The sequence below is a fragment of the Platalea leucorodia genome (assembly GCF_965183815.1).
Source record: "Platalea leucorodia genome assembly, chromosome: 8".
Classification (NCBI taxonomy): Eukaryota; Metazoa; Chordata; class Aves; order Pelecaniformes; family Threskiornithidae; genus Platalea; species Platalea leucorodia.
In genome coordinates, this window is record NC_138830.1 from 17,505,842 (window position 1) to 17,524,148 (window position 18,307).

At 36.7% G+C, this 18,307-nt stretch overlaps 1 protein-coding gene across 1 annotated transcript in view; it reads left to right on the forward strand.

The window, feature by feature from the left end:
- Nucleotides 1–3,650: 3,650 nt before the first annotated feature.
- Nucleotides 3,651–18,307, forward strand: part of SLC9A9 (solute carrier family 9 member A9) — a gene marked incomplete at its 5' end in the record, with an annotated part of 210,810 nt that continues 196,153 nt past the window's right edge. Inside the window, 4 exons of the mRNA XM_082319179.1 lie at nucleotides 3,651–3,825; nucleotides 13,216–13,418; nucleotides 17,453–17,530; nucleotides 18,143–18,219. Of these exons, the coding sequence (XP_082175305.1) occupies nucleotides 3,651–3,825; nucleotides 13,216–13,418; nucleotides 17,453–17,530; nucleotides 18,143–18,219 (533 nt within the window). The remainder of the gene's footprint in view (nucleotides 3,826–13,215; nucleotides 13,419–17,452; nucleotides 17,531–18,142; nucleotides 18,220–18,307) is intronic.

Here is an 18,307-nt window from a genome sequence, read left to right on the forward strand (position 1 = left end):
AAGGTGTGGGGTTTTTCTACTAAAATAATTCACTTCTATGCAACCCAGAACATGGAAGCAGTTAAAGTGATAAAATACATACTTTATTCCTCATCCATTACAGCAATAAGCTCTTGAAGTATAAGTATCTTTTTATTATGCTAACATTAAGGAAACAGACCCCCGTAATTATCAGTAAAGAGAAAGTTTGGTATGTGTCTAGATTAATTTGTTAAGTCCAAAACCTATTCAGTAAGTGAGGCTTCAGTCAGTGACTTGGAGTTTTCCCATTCAGAAAGTTAAGGACATGGTCAAAAGTTTGTAGAGTTGGGACACTTGGTCTTACTTTTCAGATACAGTCTTTCTGTTGTCAAGATTCAAACTTCGGAAACTTACAACCTACCAAAAAAGTAAATCTTGGAACAAGCTTGTGGGTTTTAGTTCAGTAGAAACAAAAGAACAAATAAAACCAATTAAACAAACATAAAACCCCCAACATTTTCCCAATAAGGGCAAGTATTTGTGATGTCTGAAGCAAGATTAGTAGTGTCTAAATTCTCATTCCTGAGGACAATGGTTTTTTTTGAGTAAAGCTTTTCCTGACACAGATGACTTTTCTTACATAAAAGAAGTCTGACAATGCCTTCAGCGCTTCTCAAAAAAAAAAAAAAATGCTCTCTGATGACCTTATAGTTCTTTCTAAAACAGTTTCACACACAGAAACATGACTGATCAACCACTACACAATTTAGTTGTTTTCACAATGTGTTCATTTTTTAGAAAATTCTTCCTGAACAAAGTCCAGTCTTTGGTTATTTAATGACCATGTCAGTTAGATTTTTGTTTTTTCCCCTTGAATTGTACTTTTCCATATAAACAAGCAAATAAAAAAAAAAAAAAACCACAACATACTTAAAAGCGCTATGTCAAATTCTCTACTGGGGAATCAAAGCCAGGGAGGCTGTACTGCTTTTTGCCCACTACTATATTGCCTAGCAATTTGTACTGTGTATGTGATAGTCAGCATATTCTTCTTAATATTTTTCTCAGGATGTTCAATACACTCTAAAATACTTCATATTAAAAAAGAGAGCGTAAAAGACTGGGAAATAAAGAATTCAAGTTGTTTATGCAACCTGAATTCTCTCCCTTTTGCTCGTTCTTTCCCCTCTGCTCCTAAGCAATACACATTTTATTCATATGATCACATACTGGCTTTTTGAATGTAACTGATGTGACCAGTATGCAAATGGGTAGGACACAGAACAAATAACTCAGAAAATTCCATCATTTCCACCTCCTGTAATGAGTCAATAAAATATGTTTATTATCCAAATCTGATACTAAATCTAAAACTATTTGTTTCCATTTAAGCTCTGGCATGGTGCAAATTACTATAGCATGTGATTGTTTCACTAACATGCATCAGATTATCTTGTGAGACAGGGCAGAATTATAACCCTATTTTGCAAAAGGGGAAATGCAGCTTTGGGAAATTAACACTTACGCGTTTCAAATAGTTTATACCGCAACTGCTCCAGCAGTAAGACTGAGGAACTCCTTATTGTCTGGTGAGAAATATAGGTTCGGGTAAATTCAAATAGAAAAGGGAATTGAACCTGGTCTCCCAGATCTGAGGTGAATAGCCTAATCACTGAGATTCTCGGTATAAAATGACCTGTTTCTTTTCCATTGATTTTATTATAAGCACCTGCAAATTACCTATTTGACAAGGGTAGCAAAGAACTCTGGTTTGGTTTTTGTGGGGTTTTTGGGGGGGGGTTGTTTGTTTGTTTGTTTGTTTTCATTGTGATAGATACTGAATGTGGTTATTTTCAAATTATTTTTGGTTTGCTTTTGATACTTCCACATTGAAGATGGATGATCAGCCTCACAACGTTAAGGTCACTGTCATTTCTAAACTGTGACTATGAGATCCAAATCAAGCCTTCATTTTTATTTTTCTACTTTATAAAAGTTATAAGCCTTAGCTATGTGACTAACATTTTAAAAAGAGTTGCATCAGTTGTATAATGAAATTGCTACACCTAATCCCCTTATACATTATTTTGTCATTCAAAATACAGTAGTGAATAATTCTCAAAAAATACAGGTTAACATCAAAGTTTTATCCTTACTTGAAATTGAGTTGCACGGTTCATTAATTTGGGAAGTATCAGCTGTTTTTTGCCAGCTTTTCATCTCAGAGAGACTCCATTGGTAGTCAGTTCAGAAATACAGTTATAACTTAAATAATCCTATGTTTGCAAAGTATCAGGTAAAATTACAAAAAGAAAGAGAAAATGAGGAAAACACAAAGGAGAGAAGATAGTGAAACACTTGACAGAGTAAAAGAGTAAAACCAGTGACAGAGATTGAAAAAAAATATCTGGTAAGCAAAGAAAAAGCATTAATTAGAAAAGAACTAGAAGGAAACTGCTTTTCATACAAAGTGAAAGAAAAAATGAAAACCTGTAAAATATCATTAGTTTACACAGAGGACAGCATTGATTGTTTGCCAAGCAAAAGTTATTTTAAAACATTGTAGATTGAAGCAACAGTGCCTCCTTAGGAACGCTCATACTATTATGAGCTACAGCCCTGAAATTACTGAAAGTGGGGATATCTAGGTATTTATTTCTATTTTATTCACCTTTGACAAATACCTGACTGGGAATGGGTACTGTACAGATTAGTTTGGCCCAAAGTGTTTTCAAAAAATTTTATGAGATTGTGACAAAAAATAATGAGAAGATTAATGAGAAGCAGAATCAGGATTTTTTCTGATGAAAATGAGAGTTTATTTGGAATCCTCCAGTATAATACATGTATTGCAGCTTTGGGCTTGGACAGAAAAGCTTCTATGAGTATTAGCTGTAAATACTAAGATAATTTCTACTGTTTTTCTGGCTTGAGTAATGTAAATGAAAACATACAAACAGCAGAAATGATGAAAAGTAAATTCCAATGCATTTTATTCAGTTTGATAGGGTTTCTTAGGTGCTTTTAATTCTAGGTAATTGGACCTTTTCTTTTTCAGAGATCTCTCTCAGTCTTCCTGCAGGATCAATACAAGTTCAAGGCCTAAATCTTGAAATCCTTATTCATTGTCTTGTTTTCTTCTTCTGTCTTTGCACCACAGTAAAGTGCCACCTTTATTCTATGTCGCTTACATTTAAAAGTGGGAAAGAGGAAAGATTTTTAGACTTCCAAAATGCAGTGAAAGTTGCTATGCCATTCTTTTAATGTTGGTTTTTTTCATCTTAAACTATCAGGACAAAATATGATTTTTAGGATAGAGATTATGCTGTAAACTGCAGGAACAAACAGTATGAACACAGACTAAGTTTTACAACAGAATTTTAGAAATAGACAGAGCCTGAGCCTTGGAGGCGATTTGTGCATCTACAGCCGGAGCAAGCGCAGTCCAGCGATGCAACCGTAACATTAAAAATGAGACAGGGCAGCTTTAAGAGAGAAACAGGAAGCTGTAACTAGAATCCAGCTGAATTCTGAGCTGGGGCACTTTACCCGGAGGCTGCAAATGAAACAGATGTGCTTGCTGTGAATTTCTGTAGTATCTGGGCTTTTTTGTACCAAAGGTGATAACACTTCCTGTGATTTTTTTTTTTTTTTTTTATTTTGCACATATTTTCCATAAAGGGAATGAAATGGAGAAGTTGAAGAAATATGTATCAGTGAAAGATGAAGATCGGTTTTATCATCAGGGAGCTGTGGAGTTGCTAGTCTTTAACTTTCTGCTCATTCTTACAATATTAACAATCTGGTTGTTTAAAAACCATCGATTCCGCTTTCTGCATGAAACTGGAGGAGCTATGCTTTATGGTGAGTATAAATTCAAGTGCCAGCTTAACATGGGACTAGTTGCATATTTATGATCAAGCAGTTGATCTCAAGTGCTGACAAAGCTCTGAAAATGTGCTGAATGAAATGTTACCAGCTCCATAACTGTACAGTAAAATAACGTGACAGCATCTCTCATGAAGTAGCTAGCGGCTGACTTGTTAAGGGAGCGACTATCATAAGCTGGTTATCCTCATGATGTGCATGTTATGTTCCTCTATGGGCAGACAGCCACTGCGTGACACTTTGGGAGTTAGGGATTTTACTGTTTTCAAAAAAATGAAATGCCCACAGTGAAAGAGGTTATTTAATTTGCTTATTTTCCATGCTTGTTTTGTATAACATTCAAAGGTGTTAGACTAAGGAGCCTGGTGGATAAAGCCGTGTTGTCTAATAAAATTTAAATGATCTTGAGATTTTTCTTTTGGTTTTTCTCTGTGCCTTTGAAAAACAGACTATGAAGAATGCCTCTCTCAAGTCTTCTCTGAATGCTGTCATTGTACTGTAATTTCAGTTTGCCTGTCTAGTTCTAATCTTCTTTTATGAACTTCTGCAATATTGTCTATCACTTTGATGTAGAACTTTCTGCATTGTCCACTCATAAGAAGTACTCACTAGTTTAATGGTATACACCTACATGTACAATGATTTCTCTTGTCATTCTCTTATTGTTGTTTCACTTCGAGAAAAGTGTGTGACTGCCATTTCTGTTACCATAAAACACCTATAGGAGGGTAACAGTGTCAAAACGGAAGATGTAAATCAACAGCTTAGTCATAACGCATCTAAATGCCAGCCAGTTTTGACTCAGACTCATTCTGTGCACATCACATACTCTAGTGTAATACCCAAAACTGGTTTTGTTAAGATTGCATATTCTGAAGAATATTTGTTTATCATGGCACACCGCCTGCAAAAAACACTATGGAGGTTCAACTGTAAACCTGCAACAGAAAAGGCAACTGACCCCTACGTTTTGAGATAAAGGCTTCATTTGCTCTTTCTATATGAAGCATTTTAAGCTGATCTCAGTTCCATAGGAGGACTGCAGCTGAAGATCACAGTCTTCCTTGTATCCCTTTCAAACTATTTCATTAGATAAATTAACTGTATGAAATTTCAAGAACACAGGCTATTTCATCTTCTTGGCTCACTTACTATCTTCACAAGTGACTTGATACTTTGAAGGAAAGCAAGTAAATAAGAAACTCTTGTATTAAGCCAGTCACTGAGCCCCTAACGCCTGAGTGAGGAAGTCTGTGGGATCTCTTCATCCTCATTGCCTTGCGTTTATTTTAAAGTTGTGAAAAAGTATTTATTTGATAATGTGCCCTTTTTCTAATCTTGAAGTCTGTCACACATAGAAAACACACTTCAGCTGAATCCGTTGAGACTGAAATACGCATCACACGATACTTAGTTAAATGCAACGGTTTTCATTGTCAGACATCACATAGATTGTTGTTTAACAGTTGTATGGGGTACAAGCTACGTAGCATCACTGAGAATACATTTGCTTATTGCATTTCCGTTAACATCTCTCAAAAGGAAAACCACGAAACACTGCAATATATTCATTATGATCAACTTGTAAATTACGACAATGTTTTTCTAATTACATGGGTGACTCTTCTACAGTAGCTTCCTTTACACTATTGTGCCATTTCCCATGAGTAGCTGATGGCATTTGTTGAAGAGTTAGACAAAAGCCTATCAAAGTAGAAACAAAATATAGGGGGATACAGCATTCACAAATAGATCAGTATTTAATTAGAGTTTTATCTGTCTTCTGGTTCTATTTTGCTGGCTGCCCAGAACATAATCTGCACATCGTGAGGACAACCAGCTCATGATATTCTTTTGATCAGTTAAGAGATAAGTGCTCCAGCAGGACAGAGCTTTTGAATTATTAAAACATTCATGAACAAAGGAAACATGATTGTAAATAAACTATCTATTTAGTCTTACATTATTTATGGCAACCTTCAAAGAAGGAAATAAGCTTATTCATAGGATCCAGAGAGCTGATGATGTCCTTTTTATCCTTAGAAATTTTGGATATGAATTTAGGTATCTTTAGCATTATGGAATAAAAGTAATGAAAAGAAAGTGGAATTTCAGAGGTCATGGTAGAGGCGTCAGATCAACAGGCAGCAACTTCTCAGGAAAATCTTCATGGCAGCAAGCACTGACAGTGAGCTAAATCCTGCCCTCACTTATTTTTTGCATTTATTAACAGACAATTCTGCTTTATACCTGTTTTGTACAGACCAAAAGTCTCTGCCTTACGGTTTGCTTTACTCCAGCCCATTGAGCTATTTGCTAAATATGTGAATAGCAGCACAAGAAACCAATAATTTTGCTTCAATTGATAGAAGAATATGGCCACTTATTTGCAGACTGCGTCCCACAGTATGATAGATGGGTCTATATTCCTTATCAAGACAGTGTGCCGTTAGGGGTATAGCAGTGGAAAGGATGGAGAAAGTGAAATATGAGGAAGACTAGGGAAGAAAAAAAAAAACAACAAAAAAAAACCCCAAAAAAACCCAAAAACCAACCAAAAAAAACAAAAACCAACACAGTAATACAAAAACAGGAAGAAGCTTTGCAGTTACTGCAAAGTGCTGAACAGCCACAAATTCAACACTAGGAATAGCCCAATAGAAAGTTCTATTTAAAGTATAGAACAAACAAAAGGGTTGTTTTGGGGTTTTTTTTTTGTTGCATAAGCTTTGTAGGAAAATGCAGTTTTAGGCTGAATAGTTCCAGCTAAAGAAAAGCCCACACTAGAAAACTGTCCATTTAGAAACTTTAAAATCTGAGATACATTAATTTTTTTAATCAAAACAATGGTTCAACACTAAATATAGCTATATTTAAGTTAAAAATCTTTCTGCAGTCACAAAGAAAAAAGCCAAAGCATTTAGCATAATCTAGAATTAATTCACAAAAATTAATTCAACAGGAAGTCAACGTTATTTCACCCAAAAGATTATGTGTATATGTATATATACATTTCAAGGCATTTAGCTTGGAAGTATTTAAACACTCAAATTGTTCTGTTTGTTTTGATACCAAACTGAAAAATCACTCACAAACAATGAAGAAGAATACAGACTTACCTGTTTATTCATTCGTTCCTTTGCTTTCCAGTATCTCAGAGAACAAGTTTCTGTGCACACTGTAGACTGGTTTGACAAACAGACCCCAAAGAGTAAACTCAACTTACTGCCTGATTTCTGTGTATCAAGGAGGCAGGTGAATATGAAAGAGTAACTTTGTTCCACCCAGAAAGGGAATAGCATCCTTTATATACATTATCAGCACAATTTTCTATACAACAGCATAGTCAGAATTAGTGTGGTAGATTAGCTACAGAAGCAGTAATGAAACCTGAATGCCACTTCTCTCAGATAAGAGTAGGTGGCCTCTCAGCACCAGACTCCAGACGATGGCCTCTTAGTACTAGACCCAATAAAAGGCTTAAGTGCCTATTAGCCAGCTCCTACAGAGCCTCATATCTTACGATACCTAAGTTGTAAAATGTTAGGTGCCAAATTCCCCATATAATACACAAGTCATGGCCTTCTACATTAGTAGGGGAATAGCCCGGAACTAGCACAATGAAAAACTGCATGTAAGTATCCAAATTTCTCATCCTCCCCAGAATTTAGGTATCAGGGCTACATATGGGTGCCACCAGTTACCTCTGATTAAGAGGCTAAAGCACACCTGCAGGTAGGCAACCAGAATTAAACTTCAACAAAAAAAATAACAGATAAACAAAAAAAACCCCACCACCAACCCACCAATACAATCTGTGCCTTTTATCTGCTAGGTTAATTAGCAACTTCGGTTGAAATTGTTCTCAGCTTGAATAGTTGTCACCCCTAGGGAACATGTGATACCCATTAGGGTGGAGGTGAGGCTGATTGAAGATGTACCTGCCTTCAAAGTTGTGCTCTGTGGGACTAGTTGATCAGACTGGAAGGAAAAAGGATCAATGACAGAACACAGTCATTATAGCCCTCACAAGAAATGGCTTTGTGTTGTAGTGGTTAGAGATGCTTCCTGAACTTTTGGGGGGATTGGAGGGGTGGCATTGGAGGTCTACCACTCTTTTTTTTCCCGTCCCTCCAATTGTTCATCCCTTGACAGGCGTGCAATGGGAAAGCTGACTCACAGTAGCCCTTCCTTAGCCTCTTCTGAGGATCCCAAGCAGCATGTTTGGAAGTGAGGCACATATCAGAGTTCTTGATTCAACTTTGATGTCTAATGATTAGGTGATACAATTCTTACACCTCCTAAATCCATTATGCCTCTCGTGTGGAATAATTGTAGTTTCCTTCTGATTGTGAGTGTGTTCTGAGCACCCCTCATTCTCAAAGGCAGGAATGGATGTAACAAGTCCCAGAAAGAGAAATCTCTAGCCCTCAATAAAATAATGAAGAGTTCTTCTTTGTCTTCCTGACTACAACATTCATAATGAAGAGAGATTGTCAGGATTCAGAGGAAAGCATGGGAAAATCATGATCAAGGCAGAAACTGACATTTTGTAGTGTGTAGATGAAGAGAGGAATAGCATTCTTGAGGCAAACAAAGAAATTTGGAAGAAATTCTAAAATATTTGGGAAAATCAAGTAATGGCCAAAACTGTATCCCTGAGTGTCATTATTAAGGAAGGCATTTAACAGCTGACTAGATAAAATCCTGGGGAAAGAACAGTCCTGTTTAGCTCAGGAGTTTGGCAATGAGTGACTTAAGAAATCCCTTCCAATGCTCTCATCTATGATTAAGGATTTTATCCTGCTTCCACTGAAGAAGTTGGAAAACCTGCATTGCCCTCAGTTGAAACATGACTCAGCTCTAGTTAGAGTGAGATTTTGCTGCAAGATCTTACTTCAAAGAACAATTGGCCCTTTTTTAAAGAAATCTGTAACATTAGTTACACCCTTTTCTGTTTCAATCCTGCATTTAAATAACTGTGCTTAAAACATGAATTAAATGAAGCCTTGGAACTAGTTTTGAAGGAAAATGTCTTAAATAAGTGGAAGCTGAGATGAAAACATTTATAATTGGATTTGAACTCCTAGAATACAAGATAGGTACTCCGTGCTAGTACACTCAAGTTTAGCCTTGCATAAGAGTTTGTATTTACAATTACCTACATCCCTAACTGATGTAATACTATTTTAAACTTTTTCATTCATGCTGACCAGTACCTTAGTATAATACTTACTTGTGCTGTGAGGTAATGGATGCAGCATCTTTCCTGACTCATCTTCAGGGATTTTTTTGCCTAATTCCTAGACTTACATGGTAAAGCCAGGCTTTCTGTGCATGCCGCTATGAAATCAGAACTATTTGTACAGAAGATGTTTTTACACACGTTTTTACATACCAACGTCCACAAAATTTTGTGAGAAAATTTTCATGCTTAATTATTCTGCCACAAAACACTGATTGCAAGGAAATTAGAAATTATTGGTCTTTTTTCATAGTAGATACATCGAAATGATATTTCCCCTTTTTTTTTCTTTAAATGAACTATAAAGAATGTTTCAGAAGATACACTACAAAAGCATGATTTCAGTTGGAAGGGGGAGTAGTGGAAAGGAGAGTACACTAAACACCTATTTAAAAATGCATTATTTCTGTTAGAATATAATCTGAGTTCCTGAATTCTATCGCGAAAGAAATGTTATATAACAATTTAAAGCAGAAAGTGCATTCCATAACGGATACACCCACTAAAATATTAAATGCTTTCTTCCGAGATTTTTATTTCACTGGGGTTATTATATAGGGTCTTTGGCACATTTATTATTACTGAAGGAAGGATACAATCGCATCACTTATATTGGCTCTGGCAATATAGTGTAGTGATAGAAATTGTCTCTGTCTGAACATTCCATAGAGCATTTTAGAATATCATGAATCAACCCATCATTATGGATCCTGTCCACATTTTGTTCCAATTTAATACATTATAGAATTTCCTTGAGAGCTACAAGGACCTCAAAGCCCCATTGATGCTCTGAGAATATTGATTGTTAGAATCTTCTCTAATGTAATTTCTCCAATATGTGTATGCTGTTGAATCCTCTCACAATTTCCTTGTTCTTTCATTATCATTTCATTATTTGTGTGGCTCTGTACATTATCTGGATCTGGACTCCATCAGAGGGTAAGATGTAAGCCTGGTAGAAGAAAACCTAAAAGGCAAACTTGAATTCCAGTTGTAAATCTCAGTCAGTGTCGATCTTTATTTCTCTACAGCTACTGTGATCATATTTTTTAAATATTCCTTTTCTGCAAATGGATTTATTTGTACTCCAGAGCTGTCTTGCAGGACTAGGATCTACTATATTTGCATTTGTTTCCATTCCAGAAAATTCCTAGAGAGGCAGTTTGGGACTACAGCTGAAGATAAGATATCTTCTCAGAATACAGAATAAGAACAGTCCTCTACTCCTAGTCTAAACTTGACACAACCGGTTTAAATAATTTGCCCTTGAACAATTCAATGCAATTGCATTACTGTAATTGAGAACGTTCGTTCTCATTTTTAAAACTATCAAACAGAATTTGGTTCAAAGTATATGCTATATTAGCCGATACAACACACATACTAGGAATCTCAAAATGTTGTAGGACGCGGTAGTCCACCTGGCTGTACAATGGAGATTGTAAAGGCAACGTCAGCCGGTCTCCACTGATCTCCCTTGAGCAGTTCCATGTTGCCATTCTGTAAGTTATTATGTGTACAAGCCATGTAAACAGTTAAACTTCAAAGGCTAAAAAATAAATCAGAAGAACTCTGAATAGTAGGATTTAAACTTTTATTTTTAAAATCACTTTCATGTTTGCAGCTCTTCATTCATGATTTTTGAGCTCTCAGTTACAAATAGTGCTATTTCCTTAAAGTCATGTCTTTTGTATGTAAAACTATCCAAAAAAGGGCAGGTTAATATGACAGATGCTGTAAACAAAGAGGTAAATGTTAGAGACCAGGAAATGCAGCATGACAAGAAGTTGGGCAAGCACAGAAGAATTGTGTGGGAAAGATAATGAGGGACATACAGGGAAATTTGGTAAGCAGACAGAGAGAATCCAGAAGGAAAGAAAAGGGAAATTAAGGAGGAGACGATGGGGTGGGTGAACAGGTTGTAACGGCACATTTGTCTAACCAAACACTGCTTTCTCCTGACTATTCAAAACATATCCCATCTTGTGACCTGATACTGATTCTAGTGAACTGTGTTGCCAGATATTCCTGTTCTTGAGCAGTCTTTCTGCCCGTGTCCTTGCACAGGCATTGGTAGATGTCTGCAAAATGTTTCTGTTTCCTGAGCTGATTAAGTCTATGTAATACCTGATAACAGAAGTGCAACAGAGGCTATAGTTTAAAACATTGAGTGATAGGAACAAAAATGGTAAAGGAAAAACTAAGTTTTCTATTCCAGAGAGTGAGAAGGAAACATCAAGTCTTGTCCAAGCATCCATGAAGTTGAATTTTTAATGTATTTGAAATTGAATTTGAAAATGAAGTATATGGTTCTTCTAGAGGAAATCTAATAAATATAAGATGAAAACCCTGACTGTTTTAAGTAATTAATGGTTTCCTGGGTTCTGACTCATGATTTTGGACATCTGGGGCTGACCACTGTAGAAGTCATATTTCACAGTAGCACATGGGGTGCTGCTTCCCTTTTCCCATACATGCTTTCCCCCAAAATTTTGAGGAATTCTGTCTTTTACTACAGCTAGATTTATTAGCTGATTTATTGCGCAAATGCTGTATAACTTAAGAAAATGGCCTTGGGATTTTCTACTGCTTATCTAAATCCATTTAAAGAAGCCAACCATACTAAACAATAGATACAAAACAAGCATAAATGCATCTGCATACTAAACAAGCAATACAGCTCTTACTCTGTTGTAGCATCAGTCCAGGAAGCTACAAACTTGCTTTATAGGTATGCTAGAAATCTGCAGTTCAGAGAGTCTCTGTTACGGGAAAATGTGACAATAACAAAGACATCCTATTTATCTCTCTAGGCATTTATGATCATTTTTATCACCATGGCGTCTGATTACTAGATAAAACTTAAACATCATATTTTTCAGATGCCTATCAGCTATTTCCTACAATGTAGTTTCTTTCTTCTCTTTCATTAGTAAGTATATCTATCTAGATGTTTAGATGTCTTCTATTAATATTTAATCTGAGTATTCTTAGCATTTTATGAATGTGTTCATAATTAGTAACTGTAAAGCTGTTCATCATATACATGAGTCACATGGTGAGGACAAGGGGTAACGGGTACAAGTTACTCCCAGGCCAATTCCGATTGGACACGAGAAGTAAATTTTTCACAATGAGAACAGTCAATCATTGGAATAATCTCCCCAGGGAAGTGGTTGACTCCGCTATGCTGAACACGTTTAAGACTCAGCTGGACAGGGTGCTGGGCCATCTCATCTAGATTGCGCTAGAAAGGTTGGACCAGATGATCCTTGAGGTCCCTTCCAACCTGGTATTCTATGATTCTATGATACATGGGACATAAAAGAAGCATGGAAATTAAATTTGAAACCAAATCCAAGTCTCTGAGGGTGGAAATAATCTCAGTAATGTTATCTAGCTAAATATTAGTCACCTCTCCTGAAGTAATCCTGCAAGCTCCCACTAGAGCCAATAGAAAGAAGCGTACCTTCCAGAAGACAATTGCAGAAGTACATTTTCCTCTCTGTTAACTGTAAAGGAAGCCAAAATGTCTGTCTTATCTAAGAGTCCTAAATTGTAGATAATCAAATCAATTAATCCCAGTCTTAATCTTCCTTTCCTTATTCCTGCTTTTATTTTCCCAGGTTTATACAGTCTCAAAAAATACAGTCTTCTACAGAAAGCAGAATGTGCCTGGGGATGCTGTATCAGAGTTTTGCCCCCATGAATGACATGTGTAAAATCACCAAAAGCACAGCTCATTTTTGTAGGCTCAGTACAGCACATTAGTTAGGCAGGCATCCCCCTTCTCTGTGTATCTATTGAAAATGCGGTGGTTGAGCAACTTGGTTAATAACTGTATCAGAATGATTCCAGCAACTGGATCACAAAAATAGGAGTAAAACTGAGCATATGTCAAACCAACATCTGTATTCTAATGAAATGACCATTTGGGGAGAATATTTTATGGTCATCCATGAAGTGTTGAGTGAGGTGTACCTCTGTGAAGGTGGAAACGCTGAGAAAGTCGTGCCCTAGCTTTACTGAGTTCATTTTTCTTCAAACCAGTAACTGTGTAGCATCAGATACTTAAAAGTACCTGAATCTCTTTGGTTTTGTTCTTTTTTTTTACTCTCCAGGCCTTGTAATGGGATTAATTATACGATATGCAACAAAAGCATCGGATGTTGAAAGTGGAATTGTTTATGAATGTGAAAAGCTGAAATCTGGGCCATCCACTCTACTTATTAATATAACTAACCAGGTCTATGAATATCAATACAAAAGAGAGATCAGCCACCACAATGTCAACGGTCACCAAGGCAATGCAATGCTCCAAAAGGTAAAACCTATCTTATTTTTGTTCTAAACTGTGTAAGGTATTTCTTTTATTTACACCCTTGAGAAAGGAAAACAAGTTTCAAGCTAAAATGTGACACACAGAGAGAGAGACTATTCTGAATTTATGGTGAGAAGGGTAAGTGAGGAAGGAGAACAGGAAAGGAAATAAGGTGCGGTAGAAACCTGAGCATCATGTAGCATACAGCTGGCTGCGTGCTTGCAGCATAGTTGCCTGAACTCTTTTAGATGACAGTCCCACCTCCTGCAGACACTGAGTTCACTTGCAGGTGCAGCTGTTACCTTGGATTCATCGCCACCAAAACTTTATAAACCCCACTGATATCTTTATTTGTCCTCTGTCTTAAAAGTGACTTACTCTGGCAGCATAACGCAAGGGAGGTTTACCCCCTGTATACAGCAGAGGTAACTACAAACTCTAAACATTTTGCAAAATATAAACTTGTAGATATGCAAACTTCCATAAATAAGTGGGTTTTTTTATAATGCTTAAATGCATTCCATGTTCTTATACATTCATTCACTACCACAGTGGTCCTCAGCGGGGATTTCACTGGCTATCCCCAAGCCTGGGGAGTCAGCATTGTGGCAATTCAGGCTGGATGCAAAAAGGGAAGTGTGGGAGGAAGTTTACAGCCTTTTACGATGTCATGGCCTTCTCTGTTTTCCAGTAGATAACGATTAAAGTATTTTACATTGTTAGTATATTCTTTCCCCGCCTTGCAATATTTACTTCTTGTAACATTCACATTCTCAAAAAATGACAGCAATTTAAAGAACTCATGAGTGCAGAGGGACTTTTTAAAACCTGGATTTTATGCTCAAAGACATCACATATTCACACGAAGCGTCTAAGCCCTTACCAGTGTTTTTTTACAATATTGAAATATATTATTTTGCTTTTTTCCAAGTATTATTGTTTACGTAGCACAATAATACATGTCCCTCTGTATTATAGTTGTTATCATTATAAAAACTTTCAAGTTATGCTCAGAATGTACATTGGGGAACTCAGCAGAATTAGGATTTAACCATCTGCTCAAATTCCCTGCTGATGCAGCACCATTGTGTGCCTGTCTGTCCTGACTGCCAGACTCCTGCCATTCTCAGAAAGAACTAGACTGTCAAGGACTCTTAGAGCTGTGGTGGGTGGAGACAGGAAGATGCTGTGGCAGTCAGACTAGTCAGATTTTGCTGAATCTTCATCCTTTTTCCTGCTAGTTGGTTGCCAGAGGTTTGTCTTAGTCAAAGCATGTGTTTCGTTTCCAAGGCATATGTACTAATCCATTACATTTGAACATCTTCATCAAACTTGGTATACTGAAGCTGACTTGTGTTATGAGAAAGGAGGAGCACTAACTCACACAGAAATTTCTGTTGCCCTTACAGGAGGATTGCCCAATCTTCTTTCCATAGTCTCACTTTGCTGGAAGATTCTTAAAAGTCTCAACTGTGAATTGTGGGTTTCTCTGTGTTACTGGAGAGGCCTCAGCCTGCCTGGATTTTCACTCCTTTTTCCTTTAAAATTATCTGGCAAATGTCCTCTTAAAAAGAAAATAAATAAAAAAGGAAAGAGGGAGGAATTCAACAGTATTTAGGAGACAATAACAATGCCTGGCAGCCTTCCTGACTGGCAAAAGCACTAACATAAAAAACAGAAACATGATCATGCCATGCTCTGGTTTTCGTACAACTCTAATTCCCTTTTGACCACAGTATAAGAGTTTACTAAGTGCATTTATCAGAAAGAATAGACTGTGCCATGACTTACAAACCTGCATCCTTTAGAACATGGTTTTAAATAATAAAACATGCAGTCAGGATTTCTGATGCCTATGGAAATATTTTAACATATTTGCTGAGTTAATTCCAAAGTTAACATTTGAGGCTGTTAGTTCATAAGTGAAGAAAATCCTTTTTCTATCATGCTTACAATGAAGTTACCAGCATAGCTAAAGTTGCTGGCACGTTATTTGCCAGCTATTTTTTTCCAACTTTATAATTCAAAGTAAGCAGAATGGAAAAAAAGGCTGAGCTCTCACTTCCTGTTTATCAAATCAAGCTATCTGTGAGTAAGAAGACAGAATTTTGTAGGCAGGTCTTACTCTTTTGAAGCTAAATAATTCATCTAGAATACTGTAGCCTTAAAATATCACTTTATCTGAACAAAGGAGCTGCAAACCATTGCATTAATTACATGCTGTCTCTTTTAACAGTACAATATAGCCTGCTGACAGAACAGTAAACAGTACAAAGGCTTATTAATTTTTTTTTTTCTCCAGCAATGCTATGGTTTTAAACAGGATTCTGTTTTATTGAAAGCTACTTGTAATGAATTGCAGTGACTGAATATTGTCCTTGGTCTCTCTCTGTGCCTGAATTGGAAGGCAAATATGAACAGTATACTGACCACAGCTGGAATAACAACTTTTTGCTTATTCTAGCATTACTTTAAAAAATTTAGTGGGTATTTTATAAACTGTTTCTGGCTGTTGTAGAAACAAAAATGTATGTTTCACATGAACTGGGCTGACATTACACAGGCATTTGAGTGTAACAAACTGCGAACAGAGGACGAAGTGGTGTCTGCTGCTGTGCCAGCCAGTGGCTTGGAACAGGAACCACCAAGAGAATAACCCAGCAGCATACCTTCAGTTCTGAAAGCAAACAGCACCTTAGCTGTGTCTTAGCAGAAAATCCAGCTAGTCTTTGCAGAATGGCTGAATCTAGTCCTTAGCTTATTCCCTTTGCTTATAAAACTGATACAAGATATGTAGGCAATAGGACAGCATCAGTGCCTCTCAGATTTCATAACACAGTGATATGTTGCATCTTCAGTAACACAGAGATCGATAACTGTCACCAGAAGCAAATTACAGTTTCATTGTCATAACAATACGACTTACAATGTCAGCACATATGAGGATGTTACTGGTAAATTAGTTGAGCTGCTAATAATTCAGTCAATCACAAAACCCCGATATCAAAATCTGGAAGAAAAGGCTTTATGCCATTTGTGAATTTCACATCTGTGTAGGCAGTCCTTTTAACAAAAAAGGAAAATTTGTACTTTGCTAAACTTACATTTTAATAGGAATTAGAAATAGCTAGTTACTGTGGAGAGTCTAGAGCTTGTTTTGTTACAGTCAGGCCAAAACTGATTGACTGGATTGGACAGATTATATTTTATGAGACGTGTTACAATGGAAATGATGCTAGAGAAGCAGTCAGCAGATTTACTGAGAAACTTTAGGACAACCTGTGCTGGCAGGTTAGCAGAACTGATCATACAATTACAGTTTAATGAGTTATGTCACATCTGAGCTACATTACCTACCCACATGAATGTTCCTTGCCTGCTGAAAATGTGAGGTAAGATATATTTTTTGATATATTTTTGATCATTTTTAGGCTAACTCAAGTGAAGTACTGAAGTTGGTCAAAGTGTGCACAGTTTTCATGCACAGTAGTTCAAGAAAGCACATATTAGTGGACAGCCACTGGTTCTTTAAGCGACATTAGCAAGCTCTGTCTATGCCTGAATAGATATGCTTCAAAGGAAACATTACGTTGGCTTTGGTAGTGCAGGTCTTTTCTTTTATCACCACTCTGTATGTGGGGAATTGAGGCACAACACTGATGATGTGTCTTTCCTGAAACGGAAGAGGAAGTCCATGTCTGAACCAGGAATTAGGCCATGGGACTGTCAAGTTGGATGTCTGGTAGTGCAGATCCTTACTGTCACAGGTAACGCTGCTTGTATGTGTTCCCTGTAAAATAGTGCTTGACTGATTTCCTTCTTCAAGGAATACTTTTAAAGTAGTATTTTACATATATAAGCAGTAAGGAACTACACATTAATACTTGTAAGAAAACAACTCAGAATAACATTCTGGCCTGCAGACATTGAAGCTGATCCTGAGGTTAATCCTGATAAGAAGTTACAATTAAAACCCATCCTATCAAATTAAATGGTACTTTATTTGTCCTTACCCTCTCTTTTGTCCTTTCTGGCAGATGACATTTGATCCTTCCATCTTCTTCAATATTTTGCTGCCACCCATTATATTTCATGCTGGATATAGTTTAAAGAAGGTATGTGTCTCTTTCTTATATTACAAAAGTGACTGAATGTGATTGCTACTTTGTAGATCCAACAGGCCAGTGACAGAGAAAAGAGTCCGTTAACAATTATATTGCATGGGAAGAACTTGACAGGAATGGAAGAAAGTGAAAGATGCATGGATCTCATTCTGCTCCCTTTTTGCATCTGTGCAAAGATTTGATTGTGAGGTTTATAACACTTGGGCATTCCTGTTTTCAGAAGAGACCACTTTGAATCTGATGACCCTGGATGTAGGCAGCAGCCTATCCGTGTTTTATATACTGCATGATCAGGACTTTGTTCAAGGGATGGGGTTATGATACTGTTTGCATCAGATACTTTCAATGTGAACTTCTGTTATGATCCTGAGGCATTTGGCCAGATACATAAAAGAGGGAATTTCAATGGCATTCCACCAGGCAAAAAATGAATCATCTTTAATTGTATTTTCCAAAATAACTGATGGAGCCTATATTGTTTCATCTTATATTGAGATATGGGTTGTAACAAATGGCACTTCTAGATGCAGTGTTTCAACTTGGTCTGAATGTTCTCTTACTGACTGTATTACAAAGAACTTTTTTTCCAACTTTCCTCCCCAGAGACATTTTTTTCGTAACTTAGGATCGATTTTAACCTACGCCTTTTTGGGAACTGCCATCTCCTGCATTGTCATAGGGTAAGTGAATGCCTTCTGCTATTATTGCTTAAGTCATTATTGGTGCCTTGTATTTTTTTAATTAAAAACTAAACTGTAAAAAGAATTT